This window comes from Eptesicus fuscus, chromosome 7 (assembly GCF_027574615.1).
Source record: "Eptesicus fuscus isolate TK198812 chromosome 7, DD_ASM_mEF_20220401, whole genome shotgun sequence".
Classification (NCBI taxonomy): domain Eukaryota; kingdom Metazoa; phylum Chordata; class Mammalia; order Chiroptera; family Vespertilionidae; genus Eptesicus; species Eptesicus fuscus.
This window is the reverse complement of record NC_072479.1, coordinates 84,321,824-84,335,373: the sequence shown is the minus strand read 5'-3', so window position 1 is coordinate 84,335,373 and position 13,550 is coordinate 84,321,824. Positions and strand designations below refer to the sequence as shown.

At 43.0% G+C, this 13,550-nt stretch overlaps 1 protein-coding gene across 1 annotated transcript in view; it reads left to right on the top strand.

Annotated features, from left to right (window-relative positions):
* The window catches only part of ETV6 (ETS variant transcription factor 6), a 218,492-nt gene that overhangs the window by 164,863 nt on the left and 40,079 nt on the right, over positions 1 to 13,550 (top strand). The window contains exon 3 of the mRNA XM_008140416.3: positions 5,270 to 5,434. Coding sequence (XP_008138638.1) covers positions 5,270 to 5,434 — 165 coding nt within the window. The remainder of the gene's footprint in view (positions 1 to 5,269; positions 5,435 to 13,550) is intronic.

Below are 13,550 nucleotides of genomic sequence, written 5' to 3'. Positions count from 1 at the left end.
TTGTAAATGAGGATGATAATCATTGTAGTGGAAATTCAGTGCAAGTGCTCAATCGTTGTTAGCTGTTACTATCAATAGAACCATACTGTTCAGAGAAAGAAAGGGTCCAGTCCTCCTTCCGGTTCTCTGTTTAGGAATGGAAGCCATGTAGGGTCTCCAGAAGAGGTAGGCAGGTCGGTGAGCATAGAGAAACTACAGTACAGAATTTATGGTTGGAACGATGAAGAAGATTTAATCTGAAGGCAAGATGACTAAGCAAGGGATAACTTTCCTCACTTATGTCAGGGGTTGTGGAATGGTTCTGTGTCATCGAATCAAGTTATGAGACAACATGAGATGTTGGAAAGTTGGGGAACCTGGGGCCACTTAATCGTGGTTCTCTCTTGCTTCCTGGCTTCAGTTTCCTAGTGAGTAAGATGGGGTGGGGGTTGGACGAGATCATTGCTGAGGTGTCTTCTGTCTTTTATGATTCTGTTCTCTAAGCCATAGAATCTGTTGCAAATTCCTGTTTAAACAGAAAGTTTTTGTTAAAGGGTGTTTTTGATTAACGTATAGTATAGCTAAAGAGCTTGAACTGAGTATTGTTCTAACCAGTAAATCATCTAATGACTCTGAGGCCCCCATTTCCTCATTTGATAAACTGAAATGAGAATACAGCAGATTTCACAGGGTGTTTGTGAGAATTCCAAATGAGGTCATACATGTTAGAGCACCTTGTCAAAATGTTATGTTTATTATTGCCGTTGCCTGGGTTATAACTTTTCCAAGAATTAGAATACAATAAAGCACTCTCAAGCACTAACCTCATTTAAAGTAACTTAATCTGTTTTCCGTGATTCAGGAGATCCTTGAGGAAGTTACAGAATCTCAGGGTCATTTTCTGGAAGAAAAAGGTCTGGGCTGCCTTGTAGTCTTTGGATTTTAAGTTTCAAATTAAATGGGAGCATCTTGACTGTATTCCAGAAGGGAATAGAGATCACATACTCTAAGCCCCTCGTTTTACAGATGAAATCACGGAGCCAGAGAAATTGAGTGGCCCGCCCAGAGTCACATCTTAATTAATGGCAAACCTGTTAGTAAAATCTGGGCTCCTGACTCCCAGCACACTTTTTATGGTTAGTTATGTTTAAACTCGGAAAATCTGAAATGATGCTAAGAATGTGGTGATGGACATGGCTGCACCTTTGAACATGGAATCAAATAAATATTAGCAGCAAGTTTAAGGGCCTGGGTATGTCACTGATGGGTATGGCACCGTGAACTTGACTTGACCCATTTGGGAGAAAAATTGCAGTGGAATTCTTAGTAATTTTCTTAATTATAGCAGTTCATGTCATCTCAAGCATACTCTGCAAAGAATTGGCATTAAAAATCCAGGTCTTAGCATGGCTCTCGTAGTCTTGTTATATATGCACAGGGAATAGCATAACATAGAAGCAGCGTCCCACCTCCACCTTCTTCCTTTTCCCACTTAAAATCTACTTCTTCAGGGACCTACAGATGCTCTTTCTCTTTTTCTTTTAACCAATGATCAAAAAAAACCAAAAAAACACAACACTATGTTTTTCAACTTTTCTGAGTTAAAGTTGCAAGAGATAACTGTCAGACAAAGTTCTGTGTTATGTATGCCTCCCTCATCTTGCCCATGTGGCTTCTGTGAGCCATGGGAAGCCTCAGGACTGGTGCCTGTGAGCAGTGAGTGCCTGTGAGTGAGCAGCCGGGGAAGGCAGCGCTGTGTTCCTGGATGTGTTCAAAGCAGGGTTCCACCTCCTTCTTCTTCCTTTTCCCACTTATAAATCTATTTCTTCGGGGATCTACAGATTTTTTTTGCTGTCGTTTTAGTCCATTGATAACTTGAGAAAGCCTCTAAAGATCAAAGTCTTGGGTGGGGAGGATTCAATTCACTCAGTCTTATCTGAATTCCTAATAGTCTTGAAAATCCATCTAAATCTGGATGGGAAATGCATGGGTCAGCATAATGGATGTGAGCACAGACTCTGAAACCAGACTGCCTGGGTTCAAACCTCAACTCCTCTTGTTACCATGGCCATATGACCTTGGGCAAATCCCTTAAAGGCACTGGGCCTCAGTTCCCTAATCTGAAACACTGTCTCATAGGGTTGCTGTGAGCATGCAATTAAATGAACTAGTATTTATAAACGCCTTAGAATAGTGATCGACGTGCTAGATAAATTCAGCGAAATGGTCCTGATTAGACCAGAGTTTCCTCTGGGTCCAGGGCTATATTCCATTAGACGCTGTAACACCCAGGCCTTGGGGCCCTAGGTATGAGTAAATGGGGCTTGTTTGTCCTCAGTTAAAATTGCAAAGCACATCCTGCAGCCACAACCTTTTTATTCTATTGAACCAAAAAGGCAATGGCAGTGAAGCTTGACTTTGAACACCCAAGTCTATCAAGCCTCTTTCCAGCTCACTGAATGTGTCTGCCATCTCTTTACGCTGATGGAAGGAAGAGTAGTGACTCTGATAAATTTATTGAGTGGCCCCAAGCATGTAGCCTGCTCTGTCCAGGTCACCTGCTAAGATTGCCATTGCGTTCCCTGACCCACTGTAACTCACTGGGTTCCTGTTGCTCACAAGCTCAGAGCATTCACTTAGGTGCCTGGTGAGGGGGTTTCCGCCTGGTGGCTCTGCTTGCGGCAGGGGCTGGGCTGTGGGAGAGACTAATGGGAAGTGAAAAGAGAAACTGTCATTCTTAACTGGCAGGGCTGTTTGGAGTGTGTGCCTCTTCTTGTATTTAGGGAAAAGATTACTCATGACTATTTTCTTCCGTAGAATATAAAGAACCTCAAATTGCTACTTACATCTCCCACCCCCTTCTCACCCACCCTCCTGTGTTTCCATGCATCCTCTGTAGAAACTTCAGCATTTTACTCTCATTTCCCTTCCCAGGCGGGATTCAGTTCTGTATTTGCTTTGGCACTTGCGCTACTAATAAGCTCCCCTGTCTTTTTTCCTGGTTCTGACCCATCATCTTCTGCTCTGTGGCCCTCTCACCCCAGGCACTTCCTTAGGCCACGCTTGACTTGGAGCCTCACAGGTGTCCCCTCATGGCTGGCCTTGTGTGGAGGAGAGGAAGGGAAAAGTCCCTAATGACAAGCCATTATGCTGTTCTTGTTCGAAGATGGCTGACACCATGGACAATAATAGGAAGTAAACTTTAAGGTTTTGTACCAGTTCGACAGTTGAAATTTTGCTGAGCCATCCTCACACTACCACCTCACCATGATTCCAGATTCATCTTTTCAAGGTCATTGGAAAAGGTTGGGGCGCCCCCTGTATCTACTGACCGTTTTTAATAGGCATTGCTTCTTGGCCCAGTTTAAGACTCTTAAAACAGAACCTTAAATTCTAGTGGCCATTTTATTCTAAAGATCATAGAGCAGTAACATACTACACATTATTATTTTATAATGCCACTTGTTTCTTTCTATGTAAAAAAAATTATGCAACTTAAAAACAAAACAACTCAACAACCCCACCTAGGTGCCCATCTCTAGTATCCCAATGCTTGTAGTTTTTTATTGATGCCCTACACGGTGGACCAGTTTTGAAGGTACTTCCACAAAGTTCAAGGAAGCTACCATTCTTCAAAACGACTTTGCAAAGGAGCTGCCTGGAAGACAGAGCCAAAGTCATGCCCACAGGCCCTGGACCTTCTCCAGGGGACCCGAGCCATTCATTCCCCGGGGATGCTAAGCGGCCCATCAAGTAGACCAGACGGGTCTTTGTCTTGCCTTATTTAAGGTTGAAAGGTGATTCTTTCCAGGATCAAACTGAAGGACACTCTTATAGCACACTCATGGAGACTCCTTAGCAAGTTTAGGTAACTGCATAGAGAGACTGAGGCTCTTCTTAGCAAACACTGATTCACTGATTCCATTGTATTGAACTATTTACACAGTACAGCTTTAGAGAATGAAGCTCTGTTGAGCATCTAGCTGTTTCTAACCCATCTGTTCTCAATGATCTTGGTCTCACGACCCCTTTCAAATCTTAAAAATTATTGAAGACCTCAAAAAGCTTTGCTCATATGGGTTTTAGCTATCTATAGTTACCAGATTGGAAATTAAAACTGAGAATTTTAAAAATATTTGTAAAATTACTGAAAAGTAATAAGCTAAGTATATATTAATAAATATCTATTCATAGGTATATTTACAAAAATAAACTAGTGAGAAGAGTGGCATTGTTTCACATTTCTGCAAGTCTCTTTCATGTCCAGCTTCATCGGAGATGGCTGGATTCTCATCTCTGCTGCAATTCCACATCTTGTGGAGCCTCTAGAAAATTCCACTGTACATTCATGAAAGAATGAGAGTGAAAAAGGCAAATAACCTCTTAATATAGTTATGAAATGAGTTTTTATTTCATAGACCCCTGAAAAGGTTTTGGGAACCCTGAGGGGTCCCCAGATCACACTTTGAGAAACACTATTCTAAACCACTTGAATGATGTCAAAGACTTCTCACAACAGCAAAATAAAATTAAAAGGTAGATTCCCAGTCAGGCTTCCCGACAGAGATAGGCCCTGAGCTGCAGCCCTCCCTTTGACCCACTTCTGGTCCTACTCCGAGTCCAAGTAGCTCTCCCTCCCCACTCCCCACTCCAGGAAGTTCTAAGCACAGCGAGTAGACTAAAAAGGCAAAAGACCTTTTCTCCTTACCTTGCCCTCTCATCCCCAGAGGCTGGCCTGATGGTTTCCCAGAGGCTGAGCAAATGCTCTTCCAGGAAGAAATTTTAGGGAACACTTCATTATTTGGCAGCTCTGGGAGGTCAAGCCCAGCTCTGGAACATTCCCACTTCAAAAGGACGCTGTGTCGCAATCAGATCAGCTCTGATTTTAAGGTCCCCTTCGAAGTGTGTTGGCATGTGTCATGACTCTGAGCCCCCATGGGTACCTCAGGCCACCACAGAGCTGCACCTTTCCGGCAACCCTGGAATCCAGACAGGCCCTGGAGTGGGGCAAGGAAGGGTGGGGCTCTAAGACCAATGGTCCCTTAAAGGCAAAAAAAAAGGATGTTTCTCCCCATTTGCCTCTACATACAAAGTTCATTTGATATCACACTTTGGCACTTATGAAGCTTGGGTTTTAACCTGGAATTCAGAGTTAAACATGGGGGCTCTTCAGACATGGGGACCTAATGTCGTTAACCATTCAGAAATCTCTCCCCTTTATTCCAGCTGTCTAACTGACAAGACCCTTTTTTTTTTTCTGTCTCTTTCTGCCTTGCTCTCTCTCCAACAGGCTTGCAGCCAGTTTACTGGAGCAGGGATGACGTAGCCCAGTGGCTCAAGTGGGCTGAAAATGAGTTTTCTTTAAGGCCAATTGACAGCAACACGTTTGAAATGAATGGCAAAGCTCTCCTGCTGCTGACCAAAGAGGACTTTCGCTATCGATCTCCTCATTCAGGTGAGAGTCTAGACTCTGGACACGTGCTCAGCTTGGCGAATCTGTTGGTCAGTGGTCGGTCTTTACCACTGCTCATCCTGCCCAAAAAATCTCCTCTGAAGGTTACCATGGCCTCAAGGAACATCCTGCTGACATATGCCAGTATGAGGGGAGAGGAGGAAGAGCTTTCAGATCAAGGGGAAACTTTAAGGTTCAGAGAAGTAACCCAGTTAGGACCTACAGTCACTGGATTTTAAGGGATCTAGTTTGCCACCACATAAGGAAGAAAATGCATCCCCGCCCTTTCTCTCTGCCTTACTCCTGAGTCTGAAGACTTAAGAGAGGTGCTTGAGAGCAAGTGTAGGTTGTGAACTGCTCAGTTAACAACAAATACAGGCTTGAGTAAGGGGAAGGAGCCCTGCTGAGATAGCTAGACTAGAAAGTCAAGAAAAAAATGAGAGAACAGGAGATAAGGAATGGGCAAGGTGGAGATCCTAGTAGCCAAGGCAAGTTTAGAAATGAACTCAAGGGGCCTCAGGTTGTCCTGAATTTTTTGAAGTAATGCCTCTGGCAGCTTGTAGAAATCCTGAACAATACAAGTGGAAGTTTCCTAGTTAGGCTCATATAACTAGGAAGATTTGTTCAAATGAGGGCTCCTAAGACCACAGGGGAAGATTTTGTTCAGTAAGGAGTGTTTGTACCTGCAAAGTATGTTAATGAAATATACTTTCTAATTTCATATCTTACATATGGTGGATATTTAAAAGGTAGCTCTTTGGAACTCCATATGTCAAAGGGGATCTCCAGTCTCGGGTTTATGCCTCTTGAGGGGCTTGTTATTCAGGTACCAACAGGCCCTCCTTCTATCGAGTCTCCTTGATTTAACTTGTCTGGCAGAGACCCTTCTGTCCTTGACCAAGGGCAAAGATTCTGCGTAAGGTCTTGGCATAGTCTCCAGCTCTGTCCAACCCTTATTTACTCCTGGAGGCCTGCCAGCAGTTAATACACTAACCGTCATGAGGAAATGTCCCCCATACCAGGGAGTGAGATAAGGACAGAGAACAGGATCTCCCCTGCTTTTCCCAATTTCAACAGACCGTTTATATGAGGAAATGTCAAAGGGGAAGTTGCTCCCAGAAGTATACGTGGTTTTGAAACTTGAAGGCTTATATCTTGGAAAAGGGAATCATTTTTTAAGGTTTTACAAGGGACACAAACATACGTGAAATATACTTAGTCTCAAATCACTGATTTTTATCATGGATTTTTGGTTGCAGAATAAGAAAACCATAGAGCAGCCATATAAATAAAACTAACGTAAAAGGAATCTAGATAGTTTCTTTTCATTGAATGAAGAAATACTTCCCTTTTCTGTTCCAGGGGAAACTCAGATATTATGCTTAAAGAGACAAAGCTACCTATCTGGAGGAAAAGAACTCTAACTCTTTCATGTTCCAGAGAAACCATTTATATAAGACAAAGGAAAACACAGTGATGTGTTTTGACTTGATTTGACTTAGACCTCCGGCAAGCTTTCCTTCCTGAGCCTTTGCAATTTCCAGCCTCATCCTATCTCAGGTGCTCCTTTTCGTTGCCGATTTATTTTTCTCTCCAGTGACCTCTCAACTTTACTGATGAAGCTAGGTTATCTCTGCTCAAAGCTGGAAGCACAGATGTGCAAAAGCCTGTCCGTAGTTCCTTGCTATGTTGTCAGATCTTTGCTGACATGGGCCATGAGGAAGACAGACAGCATCCCGCTGTCCAGGTAGATAGGCAGGATTGCATTGAACCTAAAGGCAAAGGAAGCTGGAGAAGGGAGAGCGTATGGTAGGATGGGTCTCCTGAAAGCATGAATGGAGTTGGTTCACAGCATGAAGGATGGGTGGAATTGAGTGGCAAGGGGAGAAGGAGGACATTCTGGGTAATTAGAGCAGCATTAGGTTAATGTATTTGGGTGACAGTGAGAAAGCCCACCTGATGAATGGAAAAGGCAAGAGGCAGGAAGGCCAGCTAAGGCGGATCCACTAGTCTGGACAGGAGGTGTTGTATAGACCACAGTTGGGTGGGGCAGGAGAAATTCATTTCATGAATGTTCCCTGGATAGCCCTGAGCCACTGGTACAGGAGTACAGGCTAAGGGAGTTGAAGGTTAGGAGAGGTGATTTCTAGCTGGATGGTCAGATGAAGCTCAGGGGTATGACAATGGAGACAGACTTTGGAAGGTTCACGGAGGTGGGGGAAGGGATGTAAGGAAAGGTTAAGGAGGAGGTGTAGGCCAGTTTGTGTGGAGAAGTTCAGAGATAAGGCCACATAAGCTGGATCCTCTATGTGAAGCACTGTTCATCATTCTCATTTACCCCTCCCTCACTGGTCTCATTGCCTCTTCATATTTTAAGTTCAGCTACTTTCTCTAGGAAAGCTTTCACTTCCATCCCTGCTTCCCTGATTCCAACCTTCCTTTCCTCCACCTCTCTCCGGTTCAGTCTGGGTTAGGTACTCTTCCTCTTTTATCCCAGAGCTTTCCCTAATTCTGCCATGTCCTCTAACACACACGCACATGCACACACACACACAGTGATATATGTGATTGTTTGCTATGCCACATGCCTCTCCTATAGTGGAAAATTCAGTTTGGGCAGGGGTTATATCCTATTAAGATGCCATGTCTCCAGCATCTAGCACAGTGCATGGCATCCAGTTGGTACTTAATAAATATTGGTTGAATTGTTACCCAACACAATAGGACCTTAAAACCCAGGTTAAGATGTTTGGATTTTATTTGGGGGGGTAATAGGAAACCACTGAAAGGTTTTGAAAGCAGGAAAGCTAGAATGATACTGCTGTAGTCTGAGTCACTGAAGTCCAGAACTGGGTCAATGAGATCAGAAACAGTACTTCAGGTGCAGAGTAGTTGGCTAAGATAAGGGCGGGTCTGGAAGCAGCAGTGAGTTCATTCTGGCCAAGAAATGCCAGGGCATCCAGGAAGACATGGCCTGTTCTGCAGTTGGAAATGTGAGGTAAGAGCCAGACCAGAGGTGGGAATAATAGACTTGAGCATCATGCCCAGTTCGTTGAGCTGGGACTAGAGATACATTTATACTAACAGGTAATTTAATTAACCAGAAAGGTATCAACCAGAAAGCCATGGGCAGAATTTCAAGGTGATACCTGCCAGTAGGCACTACAAGAAAACTTACCACAAAAGAGAGGAGTATTGTCAGTGGGTTTGGAAGACAGAACTAAGGAGTTGAGAAGGCCCTTCTCATGTAGGCACTGTACACCTACTTGTATTCTCCGTAGGTAGAGACAAAGCATAGATTTTAAAAATCTTTTTATTTCTCAGGTGTAACATTTGCCACAACTACTTCTCACGTGGGCTTCGTGTAGTAAGTGTCCTGAGGTCGGGTTCTCCACGTGGCTCTTCCAGAGATCACATCACCTCATTTGCCCTTATTTTCCTCATCCGTGAAATGGAATTTCCGCCCTGTGGCTCCTAATCTCCCTTCAACTCCTAACAGTTCTGTCCAGTTTCAGCCACTAAAACTGTTGAGCTTCTAGTAGACAGTACAACTTCCCACTCTACAGGCAGCGAGTACAGACTTTGATCTCCTTCAGCTTACACGCCTTGTAAAACTTACACTTTATCCAGTTTTGTCCTCTTTTCTTGAATCTCTTCCGCTGCCTGAGAAGACCCAGCAGCAGCATCTCACTGGTCATGGGGCTCCTGGACCAAGGAGTATCTGGTAGCCCTATCCTCATGAATGGATGTTTACAGCTTCCTCCCGGCCATGTTTCCTGCCAGGCCTCTCCCAGTGTTATGCTCTCTGAATATGGAAATAACATCCCTTATTACAACTCTTGTCAAATGTAAAGAGGAAATAATGGAACTCAATGAATTATAATTACCTGAAATATTAATACTGTTTATCTTAGGTCCAAATATGGGATCCTCTCTGAACTCTACTTTTTGAAAAGTATATTTTCATTGATTTCAGATAGGAAGGGAGAGGGAGAGAGAGATAGAAACATCAATGATGACAGACAATCATTGAACAGCTTCCTCCTGCACATCCCCTAGTGGGGATTGAGCAACCCGGGCATGTGCCCTGACCGGGAATTGAACCATGACCTCCTGGTTCATAGGTCAACACTCAACCACTGAATCCCACTGGCCAGGCTGAACTCTGCGTTTTTTAATCAGTTTAACAAACTGCACTTATCCACTTCAAGGACAAGGGTCCTCCATTTTCAACCCTTAGACTGAAGCAGGGAACTATATCACCTCTAAACAGGATTTCAAAAGCTGAAGATAAATGGGATATTTATTTGGAATATTCTCCCAATTAGAAGATAGAACAAGATGATAAATTTGTTACATTCGCAGAGCTGAAGAATAAACATAGGAAATCTCTATTTTGTAAAATCTCACATGGACAGGATAATTGTGCCTCGTCCTTAAGCTACTAGATACCATGTGGTGTGGTCTGGGATGATTTAAATTGAAAGGAGTATTTGATTATTTGACCAATTTGAGACTCTTGAGAAAACACCTTAATAAGAAGGAACAGACAGTTAACATGGATTTAACTCCAAGACATTCAGGTAGAATGGATTTAGGTACATTATTTATATGAAAAAAATGCAAGTTATTATCAATTTAATTCATGCTAGACTTTCTATCAATGCTTAAAAAAAGAAAAGGAAAATAAAAAATACTTTCAAAGTTTCTTCATTTCAACAATAACTGTATTGGAGATTTATAAGAAAATCCCTCTTTTAGTATACTAGAGTGTGATGCTGCAAGTGATTGCTTCCCTTCCAGCCCACCAGAACCTTTGTCTTTGGTAACATGCTTTGCTTGTGACCTTTAAATACAGTTAAATTCCCTTTCAAGGTTAAACTAACAATACTGGTCTTATCTACATATAGTTCCTTGGACCAACTGGCTAGATTGAACGGCTGTGTCAGCTGGCTGTTTCAGAATTGACTCACAGAGTCTTTGAGGGTCCAGGTCCCAGAGGGGAGTAATAGCCCTGCAGTGTGGGAGGTGGAGCAGACATGACCCTTGACTGAAGATACTGGAGTTGGCTCTTTCTGCTCTTATTGTGTCTTTGAGCAAAGAAAGAAAAAAACAAAACAAAACAGAAAACTTAGATAAGTCAATTACAGGAAAGCCACTTAATTTCTTAGCACTTCACTTGTCCCATTTGTGAAAGGTGGTGATCACTGACCCCTCATAGAGAGTGATACTGCAACATGTAAAACTAATACTTTTTAAGTAAAGAACATACTTCTTTCACAATGGTTTTTTTCCTCATGAGCTTATTCTGTTGTTTTTCTTACCATATGTTTTTTTTATCCAGCTAAAGGTAATTGTCTCACTAGATTTCTTTTCTAGCTGATTTATTCTTGTCTTAAATATAATATTGAACTTTTCCCACAAGCTGCTCCCTTTATCTCAGGATCTCTGTGTCTAAGACATAGATTTCCAGCTAAATTTCTAATATTTGTTCCTAAGTAAAAGACTAGTTTATTTTTATGGTCACTGAAGGCATTTTGTATTAAATAATAGCGTTTGTAATTCAATCAGCCTCCAAAAATGGATTGCATGGCATGCTGGGAAAATGAGAGCATGCAGAGTCAGAAAGCCAAGCAGTCCGAGACAGGAATGGGCCTGTGATGGCCGCCACTGGGTCCCCCTCTGGGACCTGTGACTCCACAGGTGTTTTCCTTGTTGAGTTTATGATGAAACTGAAGGGACTGAGACATGGGACTTCATCCTGAACCTGTCACAAGCAGAGAGAATTTTCTGAACAGTCTGAGAGCTATCCCTCCCACACCATGCATGCTTTTATTATTATTTTATTGGTTAGAAGAAAACTAAAACCTGAATAAAAACAGAAGAGAGAAAGGGAAAAGAGAACAATTTGCAAATATAAGAATGTGTTACATAAGATAAGCTTCATACGATATGTACATAGTCATCACCTGAAAATTGCACACTTTAAAAGTGTTAAGATTCCACTTTAAATCTACTAAATGTGAGAAGTTTGATGTTGTGAAACCCCAGGAGACAGGCTCTGGGGACCCTTGTCGATGACACACTGCACTGGTCCCAGCCCCTTGGAGAACAAGCAGTGAATAACAACAACTTTTAAACAAATCATACCCTTTTGTTGATAGTACCATTTTAAGAAAAAAAATCTAAGAAAACAATCCAGTAAAATAGATAGATAGATAGTAGATAGATAGATAGATAGATAGATAGATAGATAGATATTCCTTAACAATTCTATTTATAATGGTTGAAACTGGAAGTCACCGAGCCAGCCCCCAATATGAGATTTGCTAAACGAACTCGGAGAATGTGACTATAAAGGAATACACTGTAGCTTTAGGATCATTTGTGGGGTCGCTTATTATTTCTTCGGTAGGTTGTACGGGGTCTTGTGGATCATGCTCAGGACTGTCAGTGTTATTTGAAAGACAGATAGGACCCTGCCCAGCCAGTGTGGCTCAGTGATTGAGCATATGATTGAATGTTGACCTATGAACCAGGAGATCATGGTTCGATTCCCGGTCAGGGCACCTGCCCAGGTTGCTGGCTCATCCCCAGTGGGGGGTGTGCAGGAGGCAGCCAATCAATGATTCTTTCTCTTCATTGATGTTTCTCTCTCTCTCTCTCCCTCTCCCATCCTCTCTGAAATCAATAAAAATATTTTTTAAAGGACAGACAGGAGCCACCAGGGTTGAAGCAGAGGTTGGCATGACAAGGCAGAGATGGAAAGTGGATGTGGGCAGTCGGCATGGCTGGCACCTGAAAGCAGTAGTGGTGACTTGAACTAAGGTAGGGTCAGCAGGGAGGAAGGGGTGAGTCAAGAAATATTTAGAAGACAGTCTATAAGGTGACTGATTAGATGTTGGATAAGAGGGAGAGAGGTGTGAAGGGTGACTCCCAGGCTTCTGGCCCGATCAGCTGGGCATTTACTGAACAGTGATATATACCATGAGGGCTTTCAGGGCTCAGTGTGTGGTGCCCGTGTGACATGCTGGAGGACATGTCTGGAGAGAACTGAAGGTCCTGAGGTGGGAAGAAATGCCTGGCCGGAGTGGATCCAGCATAGACAAGCTGATGGGAGCCCTGGGAGTAGATGAGAGCACCAGAAAGAAAGCTGGAGAGCCCTGGGGAGCCTGACTGTGGAAGGGTTGGAGGAGGAGGAGCAGAGGTGAGAAGAGAAGCAGGAAAAATCAGAATCTGAAACTATGCAGTTCTGAGGGGAGGTAGTGATTCCTGGTGGTGAATGCTGCTGAGAGCGCAGGCACGGTCCCCAGTCCCCACCGCTGCTCTCTGGCTTTGACACCAGGCCGGTGGCCTGAGCAAGAGCAGTTTGGAGAAGGATTTGGAGTGACCAGAATGAGGGCCCTGAGGAGTGGAGGGAAGGAAAGGGATGATAGCAGAGTAGGACAGCTCCTCAGAGACTTTTTCAGCTACAATGGGAGAGAAACAGGAATACCTAGAGGGGAAGGTGAAGACAGAGTGTGTGTGTGTGTGTGTGTGTGTGTGTGTGTGCGCGTGTACATGTGTGTAAAACAGGAAAAACTTGAAACTGCTTAAATACTAAAAGGAAGAAACCCATAGAAAGATGTTGAAGATAAAACCGTGAACTAGAGGGAGAGAGAAACGGTGAGCTAGAAATGTCTGAATGAAATGATGTCAACTGGAAAAAAATTCCATACATATAAATGTGACTTTCATTAAACTTTTGTATGTGCTTTAAGTGCAAAAGTATTGAAGGAAAGCAAATAGCTTCCAGATTTTTTGAGACAGGTCTGTGAATAATTATCATAATCACATATCATAATCACAAGGGGTCCCATCTATTGAGCACATATGATAGCAGGCATGGGCTGGTGCTTCTTCCCATCATCTCATTTAATCATTGTAACAGCCCTGCCAAGTCTATGGCATTGTTGTTATTTGAGACAAAGATTATTTAACTAAGCCTTGAACTAAGGCTCAAAATAGTTTGCCTAAGTGCATGTCGCTTGAAAAAGAGAGGAACCATGTTTCAAACTTGGGACTTCCTTGCTCCAGAGCTCTTTCCTCTAAAAGAAAGGAAACTTGGATAAATTTGATC